General features: G+C 32.2%; 2 protein-coding genes, 1 non-coding gene and 1 pseudogene across 4 annotated transcripts; 2 read left to right on the top strand and 2 right to left on the bottom strand.

Annotated features, from left to right (window-relative positions):
* Window positions 1-5,602: 5,602 nt before the first annotated feature.
* Window positions 5,603-9,720, top strand: LOC107618129 (protein NLP7). Of its 2 annotated transcripts, none has more exons than XM_016320083.3 (5): window positions 5,603-6,154; window positions 6,541-7,118; window positions 7,279-7,326; window positions 7,444-8,329; window positions 8,411-9,720. In XM_016320083.3, exons 1-5 carry the CDS (start codon window positions 5,848-5,850, stop codon window positions 9,499-9,501), a joined length of 2,910 nt encoding a protein of 969 aa, XP_016175569.1. In that variant the 5' UTR covers window positions 5,603-5,847; the 3' UTR covers window positions 9,502-9,720. The 2 variants fall into 2 exon arrangements, with proteins under 2 accessions (XP_016175569.1, XP_088354312.1); XM_088498186.1 differs by having other exon boundaries at window positions 5,794-6,450.
* A 1,308-nt stretch (window positions 9,721-11,028) lies between these two features.
* On the top strand, window positions 11,029-11,131 carry LOC148546947 (U6 spliceosomal RNA). The gene has a single exon (XR_015901978.1). It is a non-coding gene; the product is annotated as a U6 spliceosomal RNA (small nuclear RNA).
* A 191-nt stretch (window positions 11,132-11,322) lies between these two features.
* LOC148546948 (small nucleolar RNA U3) lies at window positions 11,323-11,528 on the bottom strand (annotated as a pseudogene).
* A 1,869-nt stretch (window positions 11,529-13,397) lies between these two features.
* On the bottom strand, window positions 13,398-14,373 carry LOC107619206 (large ribosomal subunit protein eL36x). Its single transcript, XM_016321448.3, has 4 exons — window positions 14,243-14,373; window positions 14,047-14,151; window positions 13,688-13,887; window positions 13,398-13,605 (listed from the first exon to the last, which is right to left on the bottom strand). The coding sequence occupies exons 2-4, from the start codon at window positions 14,146-14,148 to the stop codon at window positions 13,575-13,577; spliced, it is 333 nt and encodes a 110-aa protein (XP_016176934.1). The 5' UTR covers window positions 14,149-14,151; window positions 14,243-14,373; the 3' UTR covers window positions 13,398-13,574.
* Window positions 14,374-14,650: the final 277 nt, after the last annotated feature.

A 14,650-nucleotide genomic window follows, 5' to 3' on the forward strand; every position in this document is an offset into this window, starting at 1 on the left:
ACATGGTTTGTAAAAATCACATACTAAGTTTCTTTCTTTCATATATGCTTCTACGGCAAAAATATCTACTCCTAGGTTTGTTCCTCTGTCGCTAGCATGCATGCTTTCAAAGACATCGATCAAGTGGTACTAGGATCTTCTTATTTATAACAATAATCATCCATATAACGAAAAATATAATGCCAAATTGATATAAAATAATGAAAATGTATATATACAAGTACTAATAATTCTAAAACGGTACTAACAATTGTACCCAACTCTAGTTTTCTGCTATATATATAGCTGTGTTATTGTATATACATTATCATGGAATGGATTCAAGTTGATATAAACTAATAAGTTGAATATAGTCACACACAAAAAGAAAAAAACTAATAAGTTGAATATGATGTTTATGTTGTCATGAATTTATATATGATTCACAGATTCAATAATGTATAAATCACATTCACGGTCTCGGTGCGCTGAATATTGCATATTAAAAGCTCAGCTTTGCTATGATCAATGATAATAATAATTTCTTAAGAAAAAGTACTAAAGCTATTGATTTAGTCAACATCATCATGGTACCACAATTTAGTTTATTTAATCAGAGCAAGGTGATTATATCTGGGATAAGCAACATCCAAGATTAACCCCATTTGGTGTAGGTGTTATCCATGGATCCCTCATCGTATCTGTTCTTAATGTGGAAAATATCAAAATAATGAAAAGTAGCTGGCCATTCAGTTTAACCTTTTCGTTTAAATATTTTATAATCATTGATGATTGATAACAAAAAGCTGATTGTAAATAATATTGTTATCTTTATGTGAAGTTGGTAGTTAAAAATCAACTAACATTTTTTTTAATTTATATATGAATACTTAAATAATTATTATAAATAACTATAATTTCATCAGATAATTTAAAAGCACCCTAAAATAGTAAAGTACACAAGTTTAGTTCTCATAAACTAATAGCTAAAATAATATAGTCTCTTCATCTTCGCCTAAAAATCTTGATTCGAATTTTACTTCTAATTTGATATTAAAAAAAAAAAACCTATTTCGATATAAATTACCCTCTGATATCACTACTTCAAACATAATAATAGTAATGTCACAATGCAATAATGAATTATCATTTTCCACTTTTGTGCTCTCTCTTTATATTTTTCTTACTTTATTGAAAAATAATATTTACACTATTTCATTATATTAAAAAGTAGGGTTTTGTACTATTTTATTTGTTATTTTTTAGTTTTAAATAATAAAAAAATAATATACACAATAATAATATGTATAACTACATTCCCCTAATATTTTATTTTATTACGGAATTATTTTCTTCTTTCTTAATTGAACCTTAACTCTTTCGCATTAAACGGTGGAAATGTTGAGTGCTTATGCAGATATATCACATAACATTCTATTTTTAAAATAAAAAAGAAAGAAAATAGTTATATGCAATGCATGTAAAGATTGAGGCGAGGAAAATTACGTATCTTCAAATATAATTAAGACTGCTAATCTCTATATCTGTGCAAAACATACTTGAACTTTGTATATAATTCAGGTGTGTGCAAAGATAATGAATCACCACAATGTAATTGTTTTTAATCATTCTTTTTGTTTTAAAAATAAAAAATAACTCATCTTACATCATAATTTACGATAAAAAATGATAACAAACCATATATATATATATATATATAAAATAGAAGATGTACGTGTTTATAACTTTAAATTGATTTAAAAGAAAGAAGAAGGGGGGTGTTAATAATGTTGATTATATAATTATTGAGGGCAAGTGACTAGGGCTGGAAGTGAGTGGAGCTGAGCCAAGCTAGACTAAGCTCAAGCTCGACTCATGAAAATTGAGCTTGGCTCACGGCTCGACTCATTAATAATCGAGCTTATTTCTTAAACTCAAGTTCGGCTCACTAAAAACTCACGAGCTGGCTCGAGCTCACGAGCTGGCTCAAATAAGAGAAACATAAATACATAATCTATAATTCTATATCAATAAATTATAACTTATATATTTTAAAAAATATTTGAAGAGATTAACTTTATATATTGTTTATCTATCAATAAATTATAAATTTTTTATTTGTCTTATATTAAAATTATATGTAAAAAATAAATATAAATATTAAATAATTAAGATTGTTATAATATATATATATATATATATATATATATATATATATATATATATATATATATATATAATCGAACCAGTTAACGAGCTAATGAACTGAACTTATCCAAGCTCAAGCTCGACTCATTTAATTTATGAGTTCAATTTCAGGCTCAAACTTGGCTCACCAACTCACGAACTTAGTTTATCGGTGTTAACAAGTCGAGTTCGAGCTGGCTCATGAGCTGGCTTGATTCACTTCTAGCCCTACAAATAACAGAAAGAATAATATATATATATTCAAAATTAAATAAAGTTTCAATGAGAAATAGTTAAACCCAATTGGAGGAAATTGATGGAATTATGTTATCCACATGTATGTCTGGATTATGACCTGCAAGAACATTCTTGATTAAGTTATTATATATCGTTAATGGTTCCTTTGGTCAGCAAATTTTGTGTTGACTTTGCTTATTATGAATTGTAACCATGGCAGTATGGCACCATGCTGTGTGTGTCCTTAATTATTAGATTGTGTTTTCTAATTCACTTTCCATCGTCTTTAATTTCTATTTGACGGAGGCTTATATATTATGATATGTATAAATTCGGCATTTTTATTTAAAACTTAAAAAGTTAGAGTACGTCAGCAACAGCAAGTGATGAATTTGTCTTTTTCTTTTTTATTTTTCTTCAATTCCATATATATTTTTATGAACAAAAAAATACTACTACACTTTTTAAGTTGGATCCATCGCGCACCCTGAACTTGCTTCAAATATTCTATTATTAATTTATTATACCTGGCAAATTCACTCTTAGACTATATTTGTTTGAAAAGAAAATAAAAAAAAATAATTATTTTTCATTATTTGATTGTAGAGAAAAATTAAAAAAATAAAAAATAAAAAAATTAGTGGAATCTACCAAATATTCTTTTTAATGTTAAAAAAAAGAGAGAAAAGACTTATTTTTTCTTATCACTTTTAATATTATTTTTTTATTTTTTTAATATATTTTATAATATAAAAATAAAATTATTTTTTTATAATATTTCTTTTTTTTATATTTTTCTTTCATCCAAACACGTCTAAAGAAAATAAAAATTCACTCAATTTCTTTCTTTTCTGTTCTTTTTTTTTTTTTCTGTTTCCTTCTTCTTTATTTCTTTTCTTCCAATCAAACATAGCCTTAGTTTAATTAATTACATTTTGTTGTGTGTTCTAATTTTTTACAACGAAAGTTACATAATTTTGGCTCAATGTACAGGTAATTTATGCTTTTTGATAGTATTAAATTAGAGATAAAAATTAGAGCAGGATAAGAAATTATCAATGCACCACATCTATTATATTATATTATGAATAGACAAAAAAATAAAATTATTTTTTATACTAAAATTAATTATTATATATTTATATATAAATATATATAATTTAATTTTTTTAATGTATATTTTATATTTTAATATATATTTTATATTAATAATTAATTTTAATTTATTGTTGCGAGTATATACATATTTATGTGATCTAGAAGATATTCAATTCTTTCTTTATCACTAATGATCTATTAACGCATTAAGAATATATTTATGAGAAAGTTTAGGAAGTCAGCACTTTTATTAAAATTTGGTCATTATTTAATTATAAAAAAAAGTGATTTCACACCATTAAATATAATTTTACACCATTAAAAATATTAATAATGACTAATTGATAACTACAAATTCTAAAATCTATCCCCTTACACTTCTCTATTTTTATTTACATATTACTCAAATAGACAATATTACATCTCAATAATCTTCCCCTCTGTTTTCTTCCTTTATTTATTTCTCAACCATTGAATCTGCAAAAAGAAAAGTATAAAATAACCCTTTCTTTGACAACTCCGAATCAAACATGAATCTTACATCTTCATTAAACAAGTGCCTCCTCAATTAAGTGATCCAATTTGCACTTTGACCTTCAACCATTTCATTTTAATATAATTTTCTCATTTGAATAGTCCCACTTATTTAATCACTATTTTAAGAAAATATAGTAAGTTGTAACTTGTAAAGCAGATAAATATACTATTAAGACAATTGCTCTGCAAGAATTAAAAAATAAATTATTCTCAGTTATATATAATGGTATGATGAATTTTATTTATAGTTGTTAAAGTTTGAAAAAAAAATTAAGTTGCATCAAATTAACTATAGAATTACATAAGTTTTTATCCAATTTTATAATAGAAATAATGTGATAAATTAATTGTTTAGAATATAATTTAAATATGATATTATAAATTAAAATAAAATATTGAAGTAAGTGTATGATTATATTTGTTATGTAATTGTAGACAGCAAATTAAGCATCATGAATTCATGATTGCACCTTATTGCTTTCTGTGGGATTAAGCCAACTAAAGTTTTAATTTTTAGTTAAGAACTAAGATGTTAAATTGAATATTAATAAGCTCTTCTTAAATAACCTGCTAATGGTAACTCTATAATTTTGATAAATCTTTTTAGTTGAGTTCAGTTCAGTTGTCATTGGTTGGAATGCCATCTTTCCCGAGATTGCAATTCACGTGAGTAATCCAATATTTTTTCTTCAATAAAAGAATTATTGAGAGAATGGATTAAAAAATTCGGGAAATATTCGCCTCTGAGATTGAGTTCACAATATATACGAAATAAATAAAATAAAATAAGCATCTTTGATGGAATATGAAGCAGTGGCCAGCTAGCAATGGACCAGATAGATGTGAACATATGAACATCAATGTGGCAACAAAACTATCAGCAGATTTTCATCACAATCCTTCAACTATGTGCCACCCATTTATTATTATTATTATTGATTAATTATTTTCTAAATCAGATGATGGAAAATGCAGAGCACAACACAAACAAGTAAAGTACTTCAGCAGTTACAGGCTTACAGCCACATAAGACAATTCTCATTTTCTTTCCATATCTATCCTTTTATTGTTATTAACTTATTATTGTTCCTCTTTTTTTTTTGGTGTTTGGGTCAACCATATCTTCTTGAACAATCCTACATAAAAAAAAAATCCTTTACTTTCCTTTTTAGTCCTCCTTCCTCCAATATGAAAAAGTGGGAATGGATATTAAAATACTGAATAAAAAAAAGAAGAAGACAGAGACAAGTTCAAGTGCACAACTTTGGGTAGTTGGAGCCACAATAGGAAGAAAAGAAAAATAATTAACTTTATTATTTCGAAAGAGAAAAATTCTTTTTATAATTCAAAAATTATTAATTTTATTAATAAACATTTAAATAACATGAAAAACATATTTTAATGGTAATAAAATATGTTAACATTCTTTTAACTTAGACAAATTTTAATGAATTAAATAGGTGCAATAATCTTTATAAATAATAATATAATAAATAAATTGAATCAATCTATTAAAAATGATTTTAATTATTAAAAAGTTTAAAGTTTTACTGAATATTTTAATAATAATAATTTGTCGTAACTTGCAAGTGGCAGAGGCATTGAAGGTAGAAAAAAATTGACATGGAATCACACTCTCTATGCCATTACCACCATCATCGTCATCGTCATCACCATTCATCTCTTCTATGCTCTGCACAACTTGGTCTTCACAAAGTTGAAGTCTTTGTCACACTTCACGCACGGCACAAGCACAAAGTTTCTTGCTTTTCCACAACATAGCACTCTCAGATTCAGAGCAACATAACAATGTCAGAATCTGAAGAAGATAAAACAGACTTTGCTTCTCCAAAGTCAAAGGAGGAACAACAACAACAATCACCACCTCAACTTCCTCCTCCTTCCGCCATGGATTTCGATCTGGACTTGGAAACTTCGTGGCCTTTGGATCACTTGTCCTTCGTCTCCAATAACCCCATGTCACCTTTTCTGTTCCCAATCTCATCTGAACAACCTTCTTCTCCTCTTTGGCTCTTCTCTGATGCAGAAGATGAAAGGCACAACAACACTCTTGCTTCAGCTCCAGCTTTCTCTGATTTCCACAAGATATTCTCTTGTATGCTTTTGCTTCCCTTTTTCTTCAGCTTACTTTTCAACTTTCTTAAATTGCCCTATTCACTGTAAGATGGTTTTATTGATTTCAAAATGTATTATGATCCACAGTTTATTCTTTTATATAAAATTTTATACTTTCATACAATATATACACCGGGGATTCTCTTGAACTTTATATATATATACTGGGATATCTTTTTTCCCAAGAACTAAACAAAACTCTCTGTTTCTTTCTCTTGACATAATATGTGGATTTGGATTGGAAGTTGTAGACATCTTATGATGTTGAGGTCAAAGGTATTAAAACCATAACCGTCAAGTTTTCACAGCAAAGTCCAATTTCATCTGGTGTCTGCATTTGTTTCTAACTGAATCTACTAAATCCAGGTGATTCAAACTCAGTAACTGAAAAACCAGTGGAGAATGCTAATGATGAAGACAAGAAACTGTTGCCACCCATTGTGGCTATGCCACCATTGGAAATTTTGGATAGATATTGTGTAATAAAGGAAAGGATGACACAAGCGCTTCGATACTTCAAAGAGTTGACAGAACAGAATGTTCTGGCGCAGGTTTGGGCACCTGTTAGAAATGGTAATAGGTTTGTGCTTACAACTTCAGGTCAACCATTTGTTCTTGATCCACATAGTAATGGACTCCACCAGTATCGAACGGTGTCCCTGATGTACGTGTTTTCGGCGGATGGAGAGAAAGAAGAAAGTCTTGGACTTCCTGGTCGAGTTTATCAGCAAAAAGTACCAGAATGGACACCTGATGTTCAGTATTATTCTACTAAGGAGTATCCTCGCAGAGATCATGCACAACATTACAATGTCCGCGGTACCTTGGCTTTGCCTGTCTTTGAACCTTCAATGCAGTCTTGTGTAGGTGTGTTGGAGTTGATCATGACTTCACAGAAGATTAACTATGCTCCTGAAGTTGACAAAATTTGCAGAGCTCTTGAGGTTCAGTTTATCTCAACCTTGCAATTTGACATGGCTAATTGTTTAGCTCAAAATGTTAAAATAATACTTGCATATTGCATGTTAGAAAATTTATGTGATTACAGATGCTTCTAGAATCTAGATTCCTCAGTCATGTGATGTCAGTTTCCTTTCCTTGCAGGCAGTGAATTTGAAGAGTTCAGAAATTTTAGGCCACCAATACACTCAGGTGAATTTAACATCATTCATGCATATGTAACATTTTCCAAAAGCTAGTTGTTACTGTTTTTTCTATATCTTACTCCTCTGTTCTCACAGATATAACTTGGCAATGCTTTTAAATCAGATTTGTAATGAAGGCCGCCAGAATGCGCTAGCAGAGATCTTGGAGATATTGACAGTGGTTTGCGAAACTCACAATTTACCTTTGGCGCAAACATGGGTTCCATGTAGGCATCGGAGTGTTCTGGCCCATGGAGGTGGCCTAAAGAAAAGTTGTTCAAGTTTTGATGGTAGTTGCATGGGGAAAGTTTGCATGTCTACAACTGATATAGCATTCTATATCATAGATGCTCATTTATGGGGTTTCCGAGAGGCCTGTGTCGAACATCACTTACAGCAAGGTCAAGGGGTTGCTGGCAGGGCTTTTTCTTCACATAGCATGAGCTTCTGCAGGAACATTACCCGATTCTGCAAAATTGATTACCCTTTAGTTCATTATGCTCTCATGTTTGGGTTAACTAGCTCCTTTTCAATCTGTTTGCGAAGCTCGCACACCGGAGATGATGACTATGTATTAGAGTTTTTTCTGCCACCTAGGATCACAGACTTTAACGAACAGAAGGCTTTGTTGGGATCCATATTGACAATAATGAAACAACATTTCCAGAGCCTTAAGATTGCTTCTGGTGTTGAACTTGAACAGAATGCTTTGGTTGAAACTATTGAAGCAACAATTGAAGGAGTTCATCTGAGGTTTGAATCTATTCCAGTTAGACAGGATGCTTCACCAAATGTGAGGGAGGAATTGGCACAAGATCCGTCGTTGCAGAAAATAATGATGGGCTGTAATGATGGAGGGAGTATTGGTGATCAGATACCCTCCTTAGAAACTAAAAACACAAATAAGCCATCAGAGAGGAAACGTGGGAAAACTGAGAAATCAATAAGTCTTGAAGTTCTACAACGTTATTTTGCTGGGAGTCTTAAGGATGCTGCAAAGAGCCTTGGTGGTATGTTCATGCTCTGAAATATAACCTGGCCTTTTGTTAATTTGTCATATAAATATAAATATAGATCTTTTTGCTTTGCAGTTTGCCCCACTACAATGAAGCGCATCTGCAGGCAGCATGGGATATCCCGTTGGCCATCTCGAAAGATCAACAAAGTTAACCGTTCCCTGTCCAAGCTCAAGCGTGTTATTGAATCAGTCCAAGGTGCCGAAGGAGCATTCACTTTGAATCCTCTGAGCACAAGTCCTCTTCCCTTTCCTGAGCATTCTACTCCAAACAAGTTCAGCCAGCAAGCCTCGCCAACTGAACCTCAGATAAGAGAAAATGAATTAGATGCCTCTAAAGTTTTAGAAACAACCAGAATTGCCAGAGCACAGTGTCTCGAGAAAATGGTTAATGATAAAAGCGGTTCTATTCGGGAGGTAGGGAAGGAAACAAAGGGGCCTAGAGCAAAGAGTTGCTCTAGTGCAGATAGCACAAATCCTACTTCTCATGGTTCATGCCATGGTAGCCCTCCTATCGAAAGCTCGCCCGTAAAAGATATATTCATTACATCAAACAATGATCAATGTGTTGGTCTAAGGTCACCAGAGGCAACAATGCAGCCGCCGAATAATACACTGAGCTACCCAACGACTTGCGCTATGCCTGATATGGTGGCAACAGAACTTCAAGAGCCATTCGGAGGAATGCTAGTAGAAGATGCCGGAAGTTCTAAAGACTTGAGAAACCTATGTCCTTCTGTAGCTGAGGCAATTGTGGAGGACATGGCCCCGGAACCTTGCCGGACTAATCCTCCATTTTCTGGGTTGGCTCCCAAACAATGCATGGATCCCCTTAAGGAGACAGTGACACCTTTTGCATCTAGAAAAGAAATGAAGACTGTCACTATTAAGGCAACATATAGAGAAGATATCATAAGGTTTAGGGTTTCTTTGAATTGTGGAATTGTGGAACTGAAAGAAGAAGTTGCCAAAAGGTTGAAACTAGAAGTAGGTACTTTTGATATCAAGTACCTTGATGATGATCATGAATGGGTTTTGATAGCATGTGATGCAGATCTACAAGAGTGCATAGATGTTTCAAGATCATCAGCAAGTAACATAATAAGAGTTTTGGTGCATGAAATAACTTCCCATCTTGGAAGCTCATGCGAGAGCTCAGGGGAGTAAGTAGTAGCTGTATATAGCTCAAGTTTGTACTCAAATGTTTAGGTTCTTGTGATCTTAGGAAGGTAGGACAAAAAAGAAAAAAAAAAGGAGATTTTGGTTAAGATGATCTCAATTTGTAAGAAACTTAGATGAAAGGATTAGCAATCCTTGGTATGTATGACCCCAAGTGTAAGTTACCATTTATTTATCATGAGATAAAGCTAGGATTCTTTGGTAACACATTTATTATGGTTAACTTTTTGACAAAGTTTCATATCGGTATTCATTTTGTTCCAGAAAGTGATTACTCAAACTAATTTTACCTATATCTAAATATGATTATTGATTAGACAAACAATAATTCAAGATTATACTGAATATAATAGATAGAAAGAAATTTAAAGAGTAATTATATTTTGTGGTTGGTTCTTCAAATTTTGATGTGAAAGTGACTTCAAAATCCATACCCAATGAAATCTGTTTCGTTTTCATAGATCTTTCCTTGATAGTTATTTGTTGCTAAGATAGTAATAACAAGAGTAATGTAAGGTACAAAATGAATCAATTATTAAATGATACAAAATTTTCCATCCACGAACAAAATAATTGCATTACATCATAAATAACAATATTTGGCTTCTATTTCAAATAGTGGGAGCCTTATCCACTTACGGAGGAGAGAGGAGAGAAGAGAGAAGTAGATGGCTTGGGTGTTTTCCTCCTTGTCTTCCTTTTTGTTGTCATTATAAATATTTTTTCACTGATTATGACTTTAACAGAATGATTGGTATGCAACAGACCCACATCGGCAGCTACATCAACTGTTCTAACATGCGTGTTTGTATTTGATATTTTGATAAAAAAAAACAAAATGAAAAGAAGAAAGAAAGATATTCAGTCTCTTAATGCAGATATACACAGTACACGCATTTTGTGCTTATAATATTGTTAATAACTTAATAATAAAATTTCTTTTCAATTCTAATTAGTATTTTTTTTCCAAAATTAATTAATTAATTAAATCACTTAGTTAAAACGCTTTTAATTTATGGCATAATTGCAACAAATTAAACACCTTATAGCATGAGTCAGATCTTGATTGTTTCTGTTGAGACATATTGGCAGTGGTGTACATTCACAAATAATTGATTATTTTATTATGTGAAAAATTTTAGATTTGATTATATTTATAGGATAATTTGAAGTTGCTTATGTTGGTTGTTGGAGGACAATTTCTTTTGATTATAGCCTTTTCATTCTATTTTTACTAGTTACTAATTTGTCTTGTTCATTCATAAAAAATTAAGAGCAGTAGGAATAAAAGAAGGATAACCTGAAATGGCTATGCATGCAACCACCAACAAGGCAGAACCACCGAAATGAACACAGAAACCACACAACTAGTTGTATCCCCTCCTTCATTTTCCATAAAGCGAGGTTGAGAACTTGTTGATATTCTTCAGCTGCTCTCAATGGCAAACAAGTCTCACATCGCCCCGAGTTTTGAGAAACCAATAATTTATATATCAGAGGCGAATGTAAAGGCTCGTCCCTTCGGGGACATCCGATAAAATTGGAACGATACAGAGAAGATTAGCATGGCCCCTGCGCAAGGATGACACGCACAAATCGAGAAATGGTCCAAATTTTTTTGCCTGCCGTGTTCCCGTTCTCCTCCTTTCTTTCGTTTTCATTGCGCAAAGTTTCCATGGCAGTATGTAACGAAATCTGCTTTTATTTTAAATTTTTTACCTGGCTCTACACTTTATTATCAATGGATGGCGGAATTATTGAACGACACTGTTTCTGCTTTGGGAAAAAGATATAAAAGAAAAAATTTTGGGTCTGTCAGAACACCGTAAGACCATCTTGACCACGGTCGTGGCAAGAACGATCCTCCACCGTTCAGCTGGCATGCATCTGAACTAGTAATCACGCTCTGGTCTCACAGTCTTTGTTCATCCACCAGACTTTAGTTCCTGCCTCCTTAGAACTCAAGGATACAGATGTACGAGCCTATAGAACAGATCCTGTTCAAGTAAGGTCGTGCCCTATTGGTTGTGTGTTTAGCTATAAAATGTGAGCTTGTTTTGTGAATGCTGGCGATGTAAGACTTAGCTTACTCTTTCGAAATTCAGAAAATCTTAAAATTTAACCACATTAGATACAGGCAAGGCAAGATTTTGTTTCTCGGTAATCTGCTTTTTGTTGCCTGATTAAAATGCATGCCCAAATTAAAAATGTGTGTTGAACCCTGCTGATGCTTCTCTCTAACACTATGCCTGATATGTACATGTGTTTAATTCTCAAGTCTCAAATGACTTGGGCACAGAGAAGTATGGTTAGGGAACAGCATTGGTAAGTTATGTTGCCTCTTTAGCTCTTCCAAAGTGCTTCTTGTTATTAAAACTGATCTGTCATTTGTACATAGCTCAACTTGAGTAAAGGGATATGTATCAATGCAAGTTTCAAATCATCAAATGGCTGAAAGCGACTTGGAATGAGCAAAACCTTGTGTGAAGAACAAGTCAAAAGAGTTTATGACAGAGGATAAACAAGCATAAATTGTGGACAAGGAAATTGGCAGTTTACATTATGAGCAAGAAGATTAAACTAGCTAAATGCTATCGAGTTAAACTTTGATTAGTTTTCAGTTTTAATTATCATCCAGATCCACGACATTTTATTTATTCATACCCTGTGTGCATAGTTCATTGGAGCTTATCCCAGTTAAACAAAGTGGTTAAAAAACACACTCATTTTGACTCTTGTATAGCATAGTCCTTTCATAAAATGGCACTCCCTTTTCTGAGTCATATCTAATAATCAATATCAATAATTACATGTATTTTTGGATAATTTTGTTAATACAAGAACTAATCGTTACACTATTAATCACGCTCTGGTCTCAAAGATGCAGATATACGAGCCCTTCTTCCTCGTTTTCTCTCTACCGATGTGCCACTGTGGGACTATTATACATGTTACATAGTGTTTGTGTGCTTCTTTAATCTATAATCATCATCATCCTTATCTGTTATCACATATTTGCTATCATTTTTAATTAAATGCTTTGTATGAATACATCTCATAACATTCTTAGTATACAATTTTAGATATAGTAACAATATATTTGTTTTTAAATTATTTTTACTCGACATTAATACTTTATGTATCACTCATCTTTTTGAAAATAATAACTCTCAATCTCCTTGATGTTATTTTGGAAGAATAATGTTATATAGTTTGGTATATTTGGAAAATTATTATTATTATTATTATCATCATCATCATCATCAAGAAGTATCAATATTTATTATCAGTAATTTATATTATTAGATAAATATATATCGAGTTTGTCATCAGTTTCAGACTTTCAGTGTCTCATTATTAAGAAAAAAATCTCCAAAGCCCAGAGTGCTGATATAATAATACATCTATACTAATATATTGTACTACAAATGTGTACGATTGTTTTGCAAGTTCTCAAATCACTCATTCGTTCAGTGCCAGAGACCAAATCATGGGAGAATGAGTTCAAAAGAGGGATGAGGGCGAATGGGTTAAAAAGAGACCAATAAGTAATATATTATCTTGCGAGCTTTGAAGAAGGATGACGACTGAGTTAAAAAGAGAGCAAATCATGGGAGAATGCTAGAAGTAGTTGGGGGAAGTATGGAATCGTCATTAGTAGCGGTGATGGGATTGGTAACTAGCTTTGGGTTGAGCTATTATATTGTCTCAATTGGTGGAGAATGCTTCACAGTTGATAATGGTTAAGAACAAAACCGGATTATCTCATTAAAATTGCAATTTTCCAATCCCATGAAGATAATTCGATCGGTGTTGTGAGCTAACATACACACATGATTTATCACAAGCTATTGGGACACTTGACATCAGTCATTCCGCACAAATTGGCAGTAGAACACAAACTAAGGCGATCTTACTTTCCATAATGATGTCTCAGTTTAAACAAAACATATGTCAAAAGAGTAACAACTTGAACTAAACAAATTAAACAAAAAAACAAAGCTAAAAATGACCAAAACATTGATCCTCTTCCTGTAAAAACAGAATAAAGTAAATAAAACTCATTTCTTCTTCTCTCCACCTCCACCAGCCCTGCACAGAATAACGTGAGCATCAATGAGCAAATTGTAGATATAGTAAGCATAAGAAAGAGAAAAAAGAAGATGGCGTTAACCTCATCTTGCGGAGAACGGTGGACATCTCCTCTCTCTTCTTCTTAGCACGCTTGTGGGTTCCAAGCTTTCTCTTAGCAACTTTGAGCGCCCTCTTATCCTTTCCAACCTTGAGCAACTCAGTAATACGCTTCTCATAAGGTGCAAAACCAGCAACCTCACGGATTAGGTTCCTTACAAAGTGCACCCTCTTGCTTGTTTTCTGTTACATGAAATTGGAATATCAGCGATATGCTTAATTTGATTGATTATTATTACAGTTATGCTAAACTAAACACAAGGTAAATTACGAGTTTCAATAACAGCACTACAATCTAACAGCTACAAATTTTAGATTCAAAATTCTAAGAACAAAACTTACCCCTTTGCGATCCCTGGGACGTGGAGGCAACTCCTTCTTGGTGACAATGTGACCTTTGTTCATTCCGACGAACAGACCCGAACTTGGCTGCTTAGGAGCCATTTCCTGATCCCAAAAATACACACAGAGTTCAGAAATTGTTCGGAGAAAGCAGAAGAGTGTGATGAAGCTTGAATGAGAGAGCGAGAGTCATTACCTGTGGCAGCTTCTGAAACCCTTACAGCAGCTAACACGGTGCGAAGGAAGAGAAATTAGGGTTTCTAACGAAGCTTAAGCCGCATACTTTGCCTTTTTATCAGAGACGACCCACCTTCGTCTCCAGCTGGGCTTGTAGAATGTGGACTTCTCTCCTTACTTACTGGGCCTAGCCCATCAACTAAAAAAAATTGTAATTGTAATTATACCTTTTTTTTAATAATTGTAATTTTTTTAAAAATATTCCAACATTTAGAGATAGTTTTAATACAATAAAATTAAATACATAAAAAACATTAAAAATACCATTAAATAAAATTAAACATTAAAAATATCTTAAAAAAATTACAAATATTAAGAATAAAAAATTTATTTTATTCTCTATACAAATAACTTTTAATTAGATTTG

The sequence above is a fragment of the Arachis ipaensis genome, chromosome B9 (assembly GCF_059453495.1).
Source record: "Arachis ipaensis isolate K30076 ecotype BB chromosome B9, ASM5945349v1, whole genome shotgun sequence".
NCBI classification, from domain to species: domain Eukaryota; kingdom Viridiplantae; phylum Streptophyta; class Magnoliopsida; order Fabales; family Fabaceae; genus Arachis; species Arachis ipaensis.

Bases quoted from the DNA above. Each gene is read 5' to 3' on its own strand.
- LOC107618129 (XM_016320083.3), top strand. From the start codon at position 5,848: ATGTCAGAATCTGAAGAAGATAAAACAGACTTTGCTTCTCCAAAGTCA. The intron at 7,119-7,278 runs GTTCAGTTTATC...CTTTCCTTGCAG, and splicing joins AAATTTGCAGAGCTCTTGAG to GCAGTGAATTTGAAGAGTTC. The intron at 8,330-8,410 runs GTATGTTCATGC...TTTGCTTTGCAG, and splicing joins TGCTGCAAAGAGCCTTGGTG to TTTGCCCCACTACAATGAAG.
- LOC107619206 (XM_016321448.3), bottom strand. From the start codon at position 14,148: ATGGCTCCTAAGCAGCCAAGTTCGGGTCTGTTCGTCGGAATGAACAAA. The intron at 13,888-14,046 runs GTAAGTTTTGTT...TTCATGTAACAG, and splicing joins GTCCCAGGGATCGCAAAGGG to AAAACAAGCAAGAGGGTGCA. The intron at 13,606-13,687 runs GTTAACGCCATC...TATTCTGTGCAG, and splicing joins ACCGTTCTCCGCAAGATGAG to GGCTGGTGGAGGTGGAGAGA.